At 34.5% G+C, this 15778-nt stretch overlaps 1 protein-coding gene across 1 annotated transcript in view; it reads right to left on the minus strand.

The window, feature by feature from the left end:
• Positions 1–2703: 2703 nt before the first annotated feature.
• EFCAB11 (EF-hand calcium binding domain 11) overlaps positions 2704–15778 on the minus strand; it is a 58382-nt gene continuing 45307 nt past the window's right edge. The window contains exon 4 of the mRNA XM_072930654.1: positions 2704–5908. Within this exon, the coding sequence (XP_072786755.1) occupies positions 5809–5908 (100 nt within the window). The 3' untranslated portion in view covers positions 2704–5808. The remainder of the gene's footprint in view (positions 5909–15778) is intronic.

Here is a 15778-nt window from a genome sequence, read left to right on the forward strand (position 1 = left end):
TCATGTAATTCAGCTTCTGAGGCCTTTTGAGATAGATACATATGTCTGTATGCTGCCTTCCCAACAGAGTGGGTGAGCAAAACTTCAAATGACTTGTTATTTGTACTCTTTTATCACTAGATTTCATATTACTAACTCTCAAGATTGCCCTTAGCCAGAAATAGGAATGCTAACAAATATATGACACTTACAAAATTAGTACAATATTTGACTATAACATTATTCCATAGCATCTGTTACATTTCAATATGCCACTGAATATTTCACAATTATTTAACATCTATCACAGCTTTCTTCTCTAAGAAAGATTAAGTATTCAAAAGTTTTTTCATTTCTAGCATGAATGTTTTGCAGTTACTAGGCTTTTCTCAGAAGACACATCTCAGATCTTTTAACATAGTAACTCATTCTAAGATGTACCATGGTAGGTGTATTAATTTTCATAGCTAGTTTGTAGGCCATCTTTGTCCACATATTCAACTTCCTGTTGCATATAGTGAAGCCAAGGGTAAATTAAAATTATATCAATTAGAATGACTCTTTAAAAGAATTTTATAAACAAATGCAAACTTGACTGGAGCACACAAAGAAATACTCCTCCCTGGTGTCAGTGAGAAACATCATTTGACCAAGACCAAGATGTTCTCCGCAGCATGGGTATCAAAGCAATTTTAAACATCAGACTCCCTGACTAACTCTATATCAGCAAATACTTCAGTGCTAAACTAGTAATTTAGTAGGAAAGGCTGAGGGAATTAGGTTTGTTCAGTCTGGAAAAGAGAAAGCTTTGGGGGCCCCTAATTGCTGCCTTCCAGAACCTGAGACGATCCTACAAGAAAGCTGGAAAGGGACTTTTAATGACAGAATGTAGTGAAGGACAAGGGGAAATGGTCTCAAATTGAAATAAGGTAGATTTAGATTAGATATTAGGAAGAAATTCTTTACTGTGAGAATGGTGATTGCCAAACTCTGCCCCCACTCTAACTTTGATCAATATCCAAAGGTCCCATTGAAAGGACTAAGAAAGGCCTTGAGGCCCAGAAACAAATCCAAGAGGACACTGAGGGCAGTGACACTGGCTTTTCTTTCAGTTGAAAAACCAGACATGAAGAATGGGATGCCTAATTGCTGATGGTCAGCTGGACTGCTTGACATATGCAGGAAGGCTTGGAGAACTTCCTGGTGGTGCAAAGTAGTCACTATTCAGACTCATGTCTCCATTGGGTACTTCTGCATGTTTCATGTGAGCCCAGAATGGTCTTCTAGTTTATTCTCCTCCAGAATTAATCTTGATTTGCATGCACCAGAATGACTCTGCAAACCAAACCAAACACACAGAAATGGGGAATTCTCTTCAGAACTGCCCTGCTTTGAGACAAAATGTTAATGCATGTGCAACCTCTGTGCTCTTTAAGATTCATTACTAATTTTTTACCTCTTGCAAATAAGAGGCTCAAGAATGGATACTTAAATAACTATGATTAATACCCCCAGTTGTTACTACTATTTATTTTAGACAATTATACAATGTATCTTCTCAGATTGTTACTGTGAATCTCTATGCAAAATGTTAAACAAACAGACCTGACTCTTTTTTTTGTTTGGGCAGCCTTCCCAAAGAACAGTGTTAAGGAATCAAAGCAGGAATGGAGAATGCAGTTGTAATTCATCCTGATTTTAAGATGGCATTTCATTGCCAGAGAAGTGTAAAGCTGATATATTATAGTAAATGAGAGTCATGCCAAAGCTTTTCTTTGAACTGTGACATTTCGTGTGTCAGCTAGTTACTCTGACTCGTCAGCCACCACCCACACAGCTGATTAAAGATAGAAGACAGAGTAACAGTGTCACAAACTTAAGGTACTATCTTTACACAAAGTTTTATTTTGGGAACCTTATAGGGAAATACTGCCTTTTCTATGATGTACTGCACATATTAATTTATTTTTATTCTTCTGATTAATGAATAAATGGATGAAATAATAGTTGACAGGGGGGAAAAGTAAAGAGTAAAAAAAAAAAAAAAATTTATGTGTGGCCAATCTTGATATTTGACTTGTCTGAATTATTTTTTGGTGAAAACCCTCCCATATTTCAGTATATTACACTGGCCAGGCCATCAAGAATATAATGTTTCCCAAAGACCCTAGTTTTACAATTGTTCATTCAATAAATAAAATAATAGAAACATAGAGTGGGATTGGCTGGGAAGAATATTTAAAGGTCATCTAGTCCATCCCTGTCATAAGCAGGGACATCTTTCACACGATCAGGTCACTCAAAGTCCCCTCCAACCTGACCTTGAATGCTTCCAGTGATGGAGAATTCACAGCTTCTCTGAACAACTTGTCCAAACTAAACCTACCCTCTTTTAGTTTTAAACAGGTGTCCCTTTTTGCTGTCTGTACAGGCCATGGTAAAAAGTCTAAATTATCCAAATCCTTTAAAAGGAAATTACAGATTACTAGATTTCAACAGCTATAGGGAATTGCAGAAGCCCCAGGGGAACAAAACAAATATACTTTGATAACATTTTATGGTTATATACTCTATTTGCCATGAAATGATTGCAATTGGCTAAGCATAAAAAGGACACATTTGAAAATAATTTAAACAGATGATCACAGATGATTATTTGAAAAGTAAATATTTTTAAATGGATACTTTTAACAAGGAAATCCTGTTTGTTAAGCAAATGAGGTGTCAGAAAACAAGAAAAGTTTATGTAGTAAGAAAGCAAATGTACCCAACTTTGGAAAGACAGTATAAAATTCTGGTAAGCAAATCCTGAACATCCCCTGTTGCATAAGGTACACGAATAACTATTTGTTAGAGAGCAATGGCTCTTTAGCTACTGCAACTTTTTTTTTTTTTCAGTCCTGGAGATTTAGACAGTTATGGCTCCCAGGAGCAAAGATGGCCGTGATCAAACAAAAAAAATTATTATCTCGGCTCATACCACTTTCATCATTGATTTATTTACAATTTTGGAAATGTTGCAGATAAGAATGTAACCTGCTAATGAGTGAATAGTCTTGTTTTATATCACTCTTGTTAAACTGAGTTTTCAGAGTTGCAGCTTGTAGGTTAAGGTTAGTCATAGCTCTTAGCTCTGCCAATCCTTCCATGTTGACATTTGATGTTGAGCTCTAACACCAGCAGCAGAAAACAAAAACTGAGGAGCATGTAGCCTCTTTCACCCAATGGCTGTGTAGCTATTGCTTTTGTTTCTTTCCCAAACCATTAGTAAGAAAGGCCATCACCTAATAAGTGTCACTCCTAATTTTATCTGGTTTTAGCCAAGGCTGAAGTGTTTCTGCAGTTTGCTAGCCAAAACCCAGACAAGCAGTAGCTAGTAATTAATTTCCATTCTAGTATTCAAAAGGAATATGGCCTATTCATGGCCAGGACCTATTCAGTTCCACTTCACTGTGGTCATCAGCAGTTCATTTCTGTCAGTCCTCATGGGAAGAGAAATGAGTGTACTTATCATCCTTTAATATAGATCTGCTCTTTTCTAAAAAAATTCCAACATGGTAAAAAAATATCAGTGGCCTCTCCTGGAGTTTATGTTGACTCAGCAATTCGAGTTCATAGCACCTTTTCAAGTCCTTGAGAAAATGAGCTTTGAGAACATATGAAAATAAAGGAGATGAGAGCACTTTCTCTCTAGAGTTCCTTGCCATATATACAAGATATATACATTACTCACTGTTAAAAGCATACAAAGATCTTTCTCTTTGGTAAAATATTTAACAGAATATTATACATGTAACAAGATAACATATACATAGGCAGCTATTTATACAACAAATCACACATATAGTAGAAATATAAACAGGACCCCATAGCATTTTTAACTGCTCTTTATGAACTAAATAATTATTTTTAAATAAGTAAAATAATAAATAATGATAAAATAATGTATTACAATAAAATAATACTGCATGGATTTAGTGTTTAGGAAGGGTACAGGGTCTGGGCACCAAAAAACTGAGGTCTACTGAACAAAAAAATACAGTCCAAGTAATAACACAGAAAAGTGTCATACATTTTCTCATGACTGTGCATCGACCTGTAGCAACTATCCCTGTGGGATAATAATTCCATCTCCTGCATCTCAAAAGAGCATGTGATGATATTGCTAATTAACATCTATGGTGATGATTTTCTTATGAAAACATTCATCTATTGGGAAATGGCATTTCTAAGGCAAAGCTCCAACTTATTAGCATGTCTTACCATCACCTTTCAAAGGCAGCACCAGTTTGCTCCCACTGATTAGCCTGATATTTGAGTTACAGCTCATTTCATCTAGCAGGTACCTGGTTTTTATATACAGAATCAGGTATATCTGCTGATATACTCCAACTTCCTTTCTTTATTTACATATCACCTGCCCTATAATTGTAAAAGAGAAAGATTCCAGTTTCATTGTACCTAGAGAGAAACAAACATGTAACAGGAACAGAAAACATAGACATCATTTTATAAATACTTCACCCATAAATTGTACTCTGGAATGTCTCACTGAAATTTGAAAAAAAATTGGAGACTCTCTTGACCTAAGGGTAAAATTGATACTCTCTTCCTCTTACTGATCATTATTATTATTTGTTATTTTACTATTTATTTTCAGCAGGATTAAGTAAATGCTACAGACTCTAGGCTCTCTTGAGGAGAGGATTGCTTCTGGGCAGTTAAAAAAAAAAATCTCTACAACAAGCAACTTAACAACTGGCAGGTAAATAGAAATGAAGCCATGGCATGGGACACATGATCAGAGACAGTGCCCATAATGAAATCCCTATTTTCTGTTACTATTACTGCTACTAATATGAACACAAGACGACAGTAGGAAGTGATCACAGATAAAATAAATAGAATAAAAAGGATTTCTCTCATTATAGCACAGCTTGGATAGATGTATATAAAGTTACAGCAGGTAAGAACATCTCCCAGTTACTGGACAGAATAGACTGAGAAAGAGAGAGAGGAGTGAAGACAACTTCAAAACCAATGAAAGCTTCTACCTTATACTGTCCCTCAACTGTTGGGAAATTTCTGTCATCTTGCTAGTGTATATTCATCTGTGTATGTCCAAATTCTTCCCTAAAAGTCAGATGGAGGTTTGAATACACAGAATTTTCAGCCTGCCAGACTGAGATCCAGGCCTAAAAAATTTATTTTTAAATCCATTAAAAAACTAAAAAAAAAAAAAAGCTAAGTACTTATGCTTGCTTCCTTACATACACAGTTCTTGGGAATTGTTCAGAACAAAATAATGTAGCTAATTAACTAATAAATGTTAAATTAAAAACAATGTGTAATACATAAAAAAGAGCAATATATGTACATAAAACAGTAAAGGGAATACAAATATACTACTGATAAAAAAACCCAAAGCCAACAGGCATTTTCTACCATAAATTCAATCTACATGTCTCTATACATGTGAGATATTTTGGTCTATTGAAAAAGTGAACAAGTAAATTTCACAGTAACTGAAAATTATAATTGCTCTTTTTTGTCTGTTAAGTCAAAAAGAAAAAGTACAGAATTCCAATCCCTAAGTAGTGTGATTGTGAATCAATTGAGATTTCAAATATTTTAAGCATTCTACACACATATACACATGTAAATTAATACACCCAACTTGTCAACAGTAAATCTTCAAAGGCTGCTCTTCAGAGCTACACTTACAGTCAAAGTTCTTAAAATGCTGGCTGAAACAAATGAAGTTTCATTGATTTTTAAATATCTTGAGATCTAAAGTTTTCACTTTGTCTTTTTACCAGAAAATATTCCTTAGGCAAAGTACACTGGTGATACTTCATCTTGTCCATACTTCATTGCAGATTCAAAGTCTTTGAAGCTGATACAGCCATCAGAATCCTGATTGACTTCTCTGTAAGGAAAGAGATTTGGTATTTAAAACCCAAAAGACTATGCAAAACAGACATACTTAACTGTAGATATCCAACACCAATATTATTTTTGATGAGCTCAAGAGTCCTAAAATTTAAATTCTGTATGAAAAAAAGTTTTTTGTGTAGTGCATCTATATGAGGAGCTCAATTTTTTAAAAAGAAGTATCATTATATATATTCAACAGGAGGTAAAAGTTAATTACAGTATGACCTGTGCAAGTTTAGCACTTCTAGCACTAATTTAGATTCTACACCTCATGCCTAACTCCCCAAATTCAATCACCTGTGGCAGAGACCCTCAAAGTTGCATAGTACAGTATGCAAACCAAGACCTCTAGGCCTTAAGATAGGTCAAGCTGACATTAAAATTTTCCCAAGTGCCCCATGACCATCCACATGCTGCAAGCTTATGTTGAAACAAAGATTATGTTAACAGAAGACTTACTCCTTGTGACTGTAAGAAAAATAAGCTAATTTGTATGTTATTATATCCTAAAGTGAATACTCCAATAGTTAAAAAAGGTCTTTGAAGAGTAACAGTTGTTAATATTTATTTCTGAGACAGAAGCTGGTAGAAGACAGCAATTCAATTAACAACATTAGCACACGGGGCTCAGTTTTATTAAATACATCTGGCAATATTATTTGATGCAGTGATAAATTAGGCTGATAAAATGGTATTAATGGTATTCTGTAAAGTATTTGTATTAGTTCTCCATAGCTTTTCTACTAGAAATTCATTTATACAAAAGTTAAATAATTTAAAAAACTGATTAATTGTTGAATCTCAACATTCATTCATCATTTAGAAAAATATTTCATTGGTTTATACCAATGTCCAGACCACAGCTTTATTAATAATCTAATTCATAATAATTCAATTAATTTAATTAATAATTATGTTTTATTAATAATTTAGTTCAAAATTGTTTATTATTACTGTCAACTATTACAGATGACAAAACATTGCTGGAATTATAGTGCTGCAAACTCTTCCATCATCATTAGCATTGAATGGTAATATTCCTGCCATCTTGCATCATGCAAAATGTAACTTCTACATAGATAAAACTGAAAATTCCAGAATGATCCATGCTCTTTAGTAGAGGTACATTTTATTACCCTTTGGATGCTCTGGAAATGTCAAAGAAATTCTATACTGAAGAAGTAGTTTGGTAATTCAGTTTTCAACAAAGCTTTACACAAAGGGATAGGATTTCCTGTTTAACTCCAAAAACACCCCTGAGAAAAACCTAGTAACATTAAAAGAAAATAATCTATATACAACAGCCTAAAATGCAGAAATTCAGTTTGTACTATGTCCTTCCCTCTTCGCTAAAGAAGTCCTACTTAGATTAAAATTTCATTATTTTCCTCATCAATAAATATTATTAATCTTCATTTATTTCAAGAATCCCTCAAACTATCAACTTCCCACCTTTTTGGAAATTTTAACATTGATTGTTAAGATTAATCTATTGGCAATAAACAATCTATACTAGTGCTTAATTTCACTATCAGTGAACTATTAACCTCTTGTGAAGTACACTTGATCAGACAAAATTCAAGCCTTATGTTGCAATGATGAACCTTACATGGCCATAAACATTCAGAATGTCAGCCTGACATCACAGAAATACTGAAATTAAATTCCTTCAGCTCATTGTTGGCTCTGGTGTAAGACTAAAACATGATGACATTCTATTGCTCTTGAGGTAAGGACAAGTTTGAAATGTGGCCACACTTAATCAAGTCTTTAGAGAAAACATGATAGCTGGAGATAGACTAGTCACACAGTTTCTTAATGAAAAGGATCCTTTAAAATACCACATATCATAATAGAAATGTAAGCTTATTCACCAGTGAAGGATGAATGCAGGTCAGAATCACAAGATGGAGATGCTGTCCTGGAAGCAGGAACTGAAAAGGCTGAGGAGTCATAGAAAGTAATCAAATGAAGATCATCTACTCTGATGCTTTACCTAAGACTGTGAATACAATCCTTGAATGCATAAGTAGGATAATATCTAAATGTAATACAAGAGTGATTTTATTTCAGAATACAGTGTTAGGAAAATTAGGAAGGAATTACTGTATCTACTTTCTGGTGCCTGTACTTCAAGAAGGACACTGAGGAACTTAAAAGAATTGAGAAAAAAAAATAACAGTAACTATACAATTTCCAAAAAACATACCTAGCATGTTACATAATGTCTTGTTATAATGTTACATAATGTCTTGTTATAATGTCTTATAACAAGACAATAAATACTCTGGGGAAAAAAAAAAGAGATTGAAGAGATTGAAGGACTGATCCTTCAATCAATTCAAATCAAGACTATAATGGTATCTCCCTAGGAAATGTATTTTGGATAGTAAATACCTTTTTATGCTTACAAGGAATGCCATACAGATAGGTGCAAATTGAAGCCAAAGCTAGAAAAACTCTGAACTTAAATTAGAGATTTTTTTTTAAAAAGAGGTTGATGGGCTATTTAAGTAACTTACCAAGGGGCCTAGGAAGTGATAATTCCTTTATTTACCTTCCCTTGGTACATTCAGGAGTCTCTAACTCACACATGTATTTCTGCAGATCATCATGATGTATATTTATTTTATGGATTTGTCTAGCAGTTTTTTGAACTGTCATGAAGCCCATGGCCTGAACACCTCCTCTATGATTCAGTACCACCTCTCATTTGTTTTGAACCTGCAAGTGATTTGGTGCTCTTTACAGCTGAAGTGCCCTTCTCAGTGGCTCTATGTGTCAAAAAATGCATAAAATGCATCTATGTTTAGAGATCATCCACTGAAGAAGCTTTTAACAAAATAAAAAAAATTGTTATAACCTATGCAATTTGCAAGTAATTCAGATAATTCAAAGAAAAATTACAGACTTAAATACCTGAGAGATTGCACAATAACCGCATAGCAAAATTTGTTTTTTTAATATTTTTTAGTATTATGATGAAATCTCAGAATTTAGCACAGGAAGATCACATAATGCTGATAACCTGTCTAAATGGAAGTTAACTGGAGTTTTGCTATTAATTTTCAGAAGGCAAAGGTTTAATCCAAAATATCTGAGTTATAGCCATAAATAAACCAGGACACATACCTTTAATGTTTGGAAGCTGCTCTTGAAAAATGGCCCTCAACTTTACATGGTGTTTGTTCAACACCCTGAAGGCCACTAACTGACTCTTTGAATTAAGAGTCACTTTCTGAACAGCCTTTCAGCAGAGATTAGCAAAATATGTTGGGTGATAAGTAAATGACAAATAAACTGCTAAGTACTTAGCTGTTGTAATCTGAAGAAATGCTACATTTATTTAAAGTTGTGGATTTTTGGAATCTTGCCAAAAGTAATCTGCAAGCGAGATGGCCTTGGAGTGTTAAATTTTCATTTTCATTTAGCTCAAGCAAATGATAAATTCATCCCTGTGATTATGAAAATGCTGTGTCACAGCATATTGATCTTTATTTCACAGGTCACTATTCATTTGACACTCTTAGCAAAATATACTGAGATATTTCAAGGTATGTAGTGCCTCGGGTAAGCTGTCTGATCTTACACTGAAAATTGATTAATAATCAGCATCTCAAGTTACTGACTGTGAGATCTAAATTATTCTCTTATACAATTAGGTAATTGAAGTCTTCCAAAATCACCTAAGTGTATTTTCATAGGAAACTGGATTAGATAAATGGCACTTTATTTCTGACAGGAATATTTTAACCATAAATCAAAATGGAATAAATGAATAACCTAAAAGAGTGATGTTTAATATAAGCTGCCTTTTGAAGTTTTATGTTTATTAGTTCACTGAAATAAGTACTTTTTAGAAAGGAATGCACATTCAAATATAGCCTAGTCTTTTATTTTATAAACAGCTGCATATATTCATCAGTCACTTCAGCTTTTTTCCAACAAACCCAACAACAATTTACATATAGTCAGATCTCCAAGTTCCTGAAATAAAAGCATAAATACAGAATTTGGCCATAATATTTTTTCTTTTTATATGGAAAGACTCTCTCATAGGCAGTACTTCTTAGTCATGCTTTTAGAAATATACTATATTTATCTGATAAATAATATTTTTTCATTAATTCATATCAGTATAAAACATGCCAAAATATACAGTAGAGATTGCAATTCTGCTCTGTATTTTTCTAGATAACTCAGTATCTGTCCTAAGTGGCAATCAGGGAATTAAGCAATCTTCTCTATTACTTAAACAGAAGAGCAGTGAATGCACTGCAGAACCAGCAGAGACTGACACTGAGTTGTCTTTCAACAGGTTTGCTCAGTAGGACAAGTCTCTAAAGCCAAATAAGACCCAGGATAAATTAAACTGTGCTGAGATCTCTGATGCTATGGCCATACACCAGATATTTACAAGTGAAGAAGGTAACTTCAAACTAGCTTAGATTTCTCCACTATGCAAACATTCTTAGCAATCATTAATTTTACTACTTAAGATGGATGGTCCTCACTTTGACTTTAAAGAAACTGAAGCTGACCTTGGGAAGAAAGCTGTCATTTAATGTCTTTTATGCAGGCAGAAATTTTTACAGAGACCTGTGAGGAGAAATGTCACACATATCACATAAATAAATACAGGATGACAAATATAACATAAGTGATAAACTAATGAGAATGAAAATGTCAGGGTTCTTTCTCACAGCATTTCTACTTGTGTAAAGGTTCATTTTGGTTACTACCCAAAAAAACCCCAAACAAACAAAAAGACTATTTCTTTAAAAGTCATAGAAATGGTTACTTGGCTTTCCAAATAATTTCTTGTCTAATGTATGACTTAAATAACGATACTTTTAAATTAGGTAAAATAATAATACATTTAAATTGGGTAAAACAGCAAAAGTTACGTAACTAAATCCAAAATTACTACTTTCTCTTTAAAAGTCATAGAGTTTGAAATCAGAGGAATTTCATATGTTTGTTTCTAAAAACTTTTGGTTTCTAGTTAACTGAGGTATTATGAGAAACAACAGGTTACAGAGGCCCCTACCTTCCATACACAGTGCAATTTATCAAATGCCTACATCTGAAGGCATAATACCTTGCCTTTGAAGCTTTGCTATTGAACAACCATTTTTTAAGCAGCGGAAGGTATAACAAGATATATACCATATGTATAAATTATTTCTGCAGCAGTCCATGAACTAAGTTATTTTCTTAATTGTTCATATTTTTTCCCCCACACTGAAAGGCTCAGCAATATTATATACTAGTCCTCCTGATTTAGAGACAGAAGCATGCCAAGCACACAGGCTGGGTCTTCAAATCATCATTTCCCTGCAATTTACATTTCCCTGCTTTTAGGACATGCCATGAATAGCAGTGTTTCCCCCCTATTTATTGTAGTCATGCAAATGAGATTAAGCATTCATAAATATTTCTATCATAACTCTCCAAAATCTATATATATCAAGTTCCCTGCTATCTCATTATTTAGGTATATACAGTAAGTAAAGTTGTGCATTTTCTTTAAATTATTTCAGGAAACTGCTAAGGATTGCAATTTCCTGAATTAACATGCTAGATTGTATCTGAACTGCTTTTGAGTACTGTGAGCCATTCAGCAGTACTGCCTTGTTGCTTTTACAATACACTTATTGTCTCATAAAATATTTTCCACATTTCAAATGCAATGGATGATTTAGGCCTGAAGTCCTGGTTCTGGTGCCCCCAAATAAGAAGGACATGGAACTGTTGGATCAAGTCCAGAGAAGTTGAGAAATGGGCTGGAGCATCTCCCCTGTGAAGAGAGCTTGGGAAAGTTTGGGCTGGTCAGCCTGGAGAACAGGTTGTGTGGAGAACTCACAGCAACCTGCCAATGTCTGAAGGGGCCTACAGGGAAGTCAGAAGTGAACCCTGTGTCAGAAACTTCGTGATAGGACAGGGAGTAATGTGTTCAAACTGAAAGAGGGGAAATTTAGGCTAGATATATGAAAGAAATACTTTACTGTGAGGGTGGTGAGACACTGGAACAGGTTGCCCAGGGAAGTTGTGGATGTTCCATCTCATGATGTGTTCAAGGCCCGGTTGGTTGGGGCATTGAACAATCTTGTTTAGCGGAAGATGTCCCTGTCCATGTCCAAGTGTTAGAACGAGATGATCTTCAAGGTCCCTTTCAACCCAACCCATTCTATGATTGTATGATTCTGAATATAGTCCTTTTTTGCCTGATTTCAAATATAATGATGTCACCCTTTCACTCTTCTGATCTGTCCATGATAATCCAAAGCCCATTTTCTATTAAAATACCTCTTCTCATTGTATAATTCAATGCAATCTAAATTGAATGTCACAGGGAGCAGCCTACTCAGAAAACCCACGGTGACTTCACAGGGAGAAAGGACCTAAGAATCCTACTGCCTTTTTCACTAATTTCAAATTATGTTACATTTTGGTCTTATATTTTCAAGGAAGCCAAAGTACTGAAAAAATGCTACTTACTTTGTGATTCAGCAATTTTCCTTTACTGCTTCTCCACAATTTCTTACACTATCTTTCCTCTCCTTCAGTCAGAAAGTTTGGATTCAATTTCCAAGGGGACCAGCTTTCCTGTTAAAAATACCATTCATTGTATGTGGCCCAGTGAAAAAAATTTCCAAATCATGTTTGTCTACTGTATGAAAATTCTATTTAAACCTTGTACTGACATCCTTTTCTTCAATATTCATTTGCTCTATAGAGCCACTTGTTACAACACTCTCACAGCTCTCCTTGATGCACTGAGCTTCAGAGTAATATAGATATATGACATTTGGCTCTCATACTGTTGGTTCGTCTTCCAATTTATTCCTTGTGACTTGAATAATGCCAAAAGGTCTGTAGAATAACAGGTTGTCTGCCTGCCATGAGGCAGAGATGACTACTTTACTGCCTTTTCATTAAAATAAATGATATTAACTGGAAAATGCCAAATCCCCTCCGCCCCCCCCCCCCCATTTTTTTTAACTTCATATGCAAACTGCTTATGGAAACATCAATGAAAAGAACAAAATGTTTCACAGACTTTCAAAGCAACAGCCTGTAAAACAAACAGATTCAAAAAAAATTCCATATTGTTACAAAATAATTCAAGAAATTAAGCAGATTCATCACTTGAATATACATTAAACTATACAATGATGACACAGGCATGAAATATTGTATTTCAGTTGGAATTACTCTAAGAAACACATGACATGAAAACTGTTCAGAAAACAACTACCACCACCAAATAACCTGAAAACAATTACTAGAGACTGCAGAAATTGACCACATACACTATCTCAATGGTTTAAGAATAAAGTTTACATCCAGAGTTAAAATTTGATTATATCTGGCACATCTAAATTTTACTGCTTTTCCATTCATTTGATATTTCTAAATAAATTATCAGGGAATAATTTAAATTAGGGCCAAGACTTTCACTGCATTTAGAACGAAAGCTGTCATCCTGATTGAGCAATGAGAGCAAAAATTACACTTAATGTAAGGAGTCCCTGCCAATGACAAAATGACCCACCAATTGAAGATTCAGGGATGACAGATTCTTCAACAAGCTGCCTTCTCTTCTGATTAACCAACTGGTTATTTCTACTCATCCTGCTTGCTTCCCTGTTGGTGGGATTCCTGCGGGGCAAAGTAACTGCTTTGTTACTAATGTGTATATTAACTTCACTTATTTGAAAACCTAAAAGTGGAGAAAATCCATTCTGATCTTTAGTAAACACAGAAAAATAATGAAGATCCCCCTGGTTCTGCTTCCTGAAACAGCACCTGCTATCAGAGTAATGGCAGTCAGAAGTTTTAGCTAGGTAGGATAGCATCAGGAAGCATTTAAAGTGTCACAGAATTATATTACTTTTAAGATAGAAATGCACTTCCCTTTAACTTCAATGCTGTTCATTTTTTTTGCAATTATTTCGAAAGGTGGACAATAAATGAATTACTAACAGAGGGGAGAACTGCACCAACAATATATACTACCTTCAGTTATTTCTTCTCTGTAATAAATAGTCTCCTTTTTTTATGAGTGTGCTCCCTCACTACTGCTTTCAGTACACTTTGTTCTTGATGCCCTATTTTCTACCTGCAATATACCTTATCCATTGATGTGTACTTTGCCTGATTTTCTTCTCTCTGAATGATGGAAGTAGTCTTGGACACCCTAGACCTGCCAAATTTTGTCCCTTCTTTCTTAACAGGTCTAATTTTCTGAATTCCTTATGGCTGATGCCATAAGTAATGGCATCCTTATGATTGATCCCACTGTGCCAGTGGAGGTACTTGGGTAGGTAACTCTTGAGTGAATCCTTCTCAGTGACCATACTACCCCAGTCCTCTCCTCTCAATCACTTCTGCCTTCTTTTTCTGACAAGGAAAACTCCACAGAAGAACCTCTGAGCCTCTGCATCTGTGTGCTGGCTCATTTTGCATTGTTAGGTTGTGCAGTTCGCCTTCTCATGTCTTCCCATTCTGTTTCACTTAGGAAAAATTATTTTTATGTTGAATATAAATGACCCTTGCTTATGTGAGTCTTGTTTACTGCTTCTTTTTAATCTTCTGACCCTTGGACCAGATCTACTGAAATACACAAGGATCTCCAGGTTTTATAGGCAAAATAAGAAATGTCTTGGAGAGCTCAAGAAAGAATTGCCATTTGGAACTAGCACCAAGTGTGTGCCTCTGGTGGATTTATTTAATGAGCAATTGTTGGAACAATATCATTAATAAATATTTTAATCCCTGATTTGGAATTAAGTAGAACTAATAATACCTGTATTATAATAATATCTAATAATACAATTGTATGTACCACATAATCTATAATACACTCCATCATTCTTACTAGGTAATATTTGATGTGTAATACAGAATATAATAACTGTATAATGATAAAATGTTATATCATATTATAAAAAATATTTTTTTATGGATTAGTCAGAGAATAATGCAATAGTATGTAACATGGAAGGCATGGTACTTGGATACAATAGGCTGAATTGTGCATTAAATTTGTCTGTTCAAACAAAATACTTGTTGTAGTCAAAACTAGATGCCTGGAAAAAAGAAATCTGTCCCAAATGGGAGGTTTATCATAGAGGTAACCATACAGAGCTCTGGAATCTTACTGGAAAAACAACATGGCATGAGCTTTTAAGAATCTTACGTTGACATAAAGAGTGAACCCATACTTAGTTACACATATAAGGGAGAAGTGTTGTTTATGCTGCAGATACAAAATGCCCTGTATAACACCAACATTGGAATACTGCCTTCAATCCTGGTATCTGCTCTTTAAAAAAGAATACTTAAAATATTAAGTGATCCAGAAACCTAACCTGCCAAAAAATCATCTGGAAATAGAAATTCCTGTTTCCATCAAGCCCTTTTGACATGACCATAATATAGCACCATTGAGTTATTACTTAATATCAAAAAGCTGTTGAACAAGAACCAGAAACAAATGTTAAGAAGAGATAAAATGAAGAACAAACCAAAAATGTTTAGGAAAAAATGTGTTAAATTATATAGCCTACAATGTACAAATATTCAAGCTAATATTTTGAAATAAATCTTAATCTCTATACTTAGGTCAAAATAACATAAAATTCCTCATCTTTTCCTATTTCACTAAGTGTAGAGTTGTGTTTGCACTGTATATCCCCTCATGGTTTGTCCCTCCATATCCCCTCTTTGTATCTGTTTGGTTCATCCCAGCTTTCCCATCAGTACCTGTATGTCCATCAAACCCAACCCATCCCCCTGTCTCCTCCCAGGTGATGTGTCCATCACCTGGTGACCCTTCCCCTTTGTCCAGATCCTC

This window comes from Taeniopygia guttata, chromosome 5 (assembly GCF_048771995.1).
Source record: "Taeniopygia guttata chromosome 5, bTaeGut7.mat, whole genome shotgun sequence".
NCBI lineage: Eukaryota > Metazoa > Chordata > Aves > Passeriformes > Estrildidae > Taeniopygia > Taeniopygia guttata.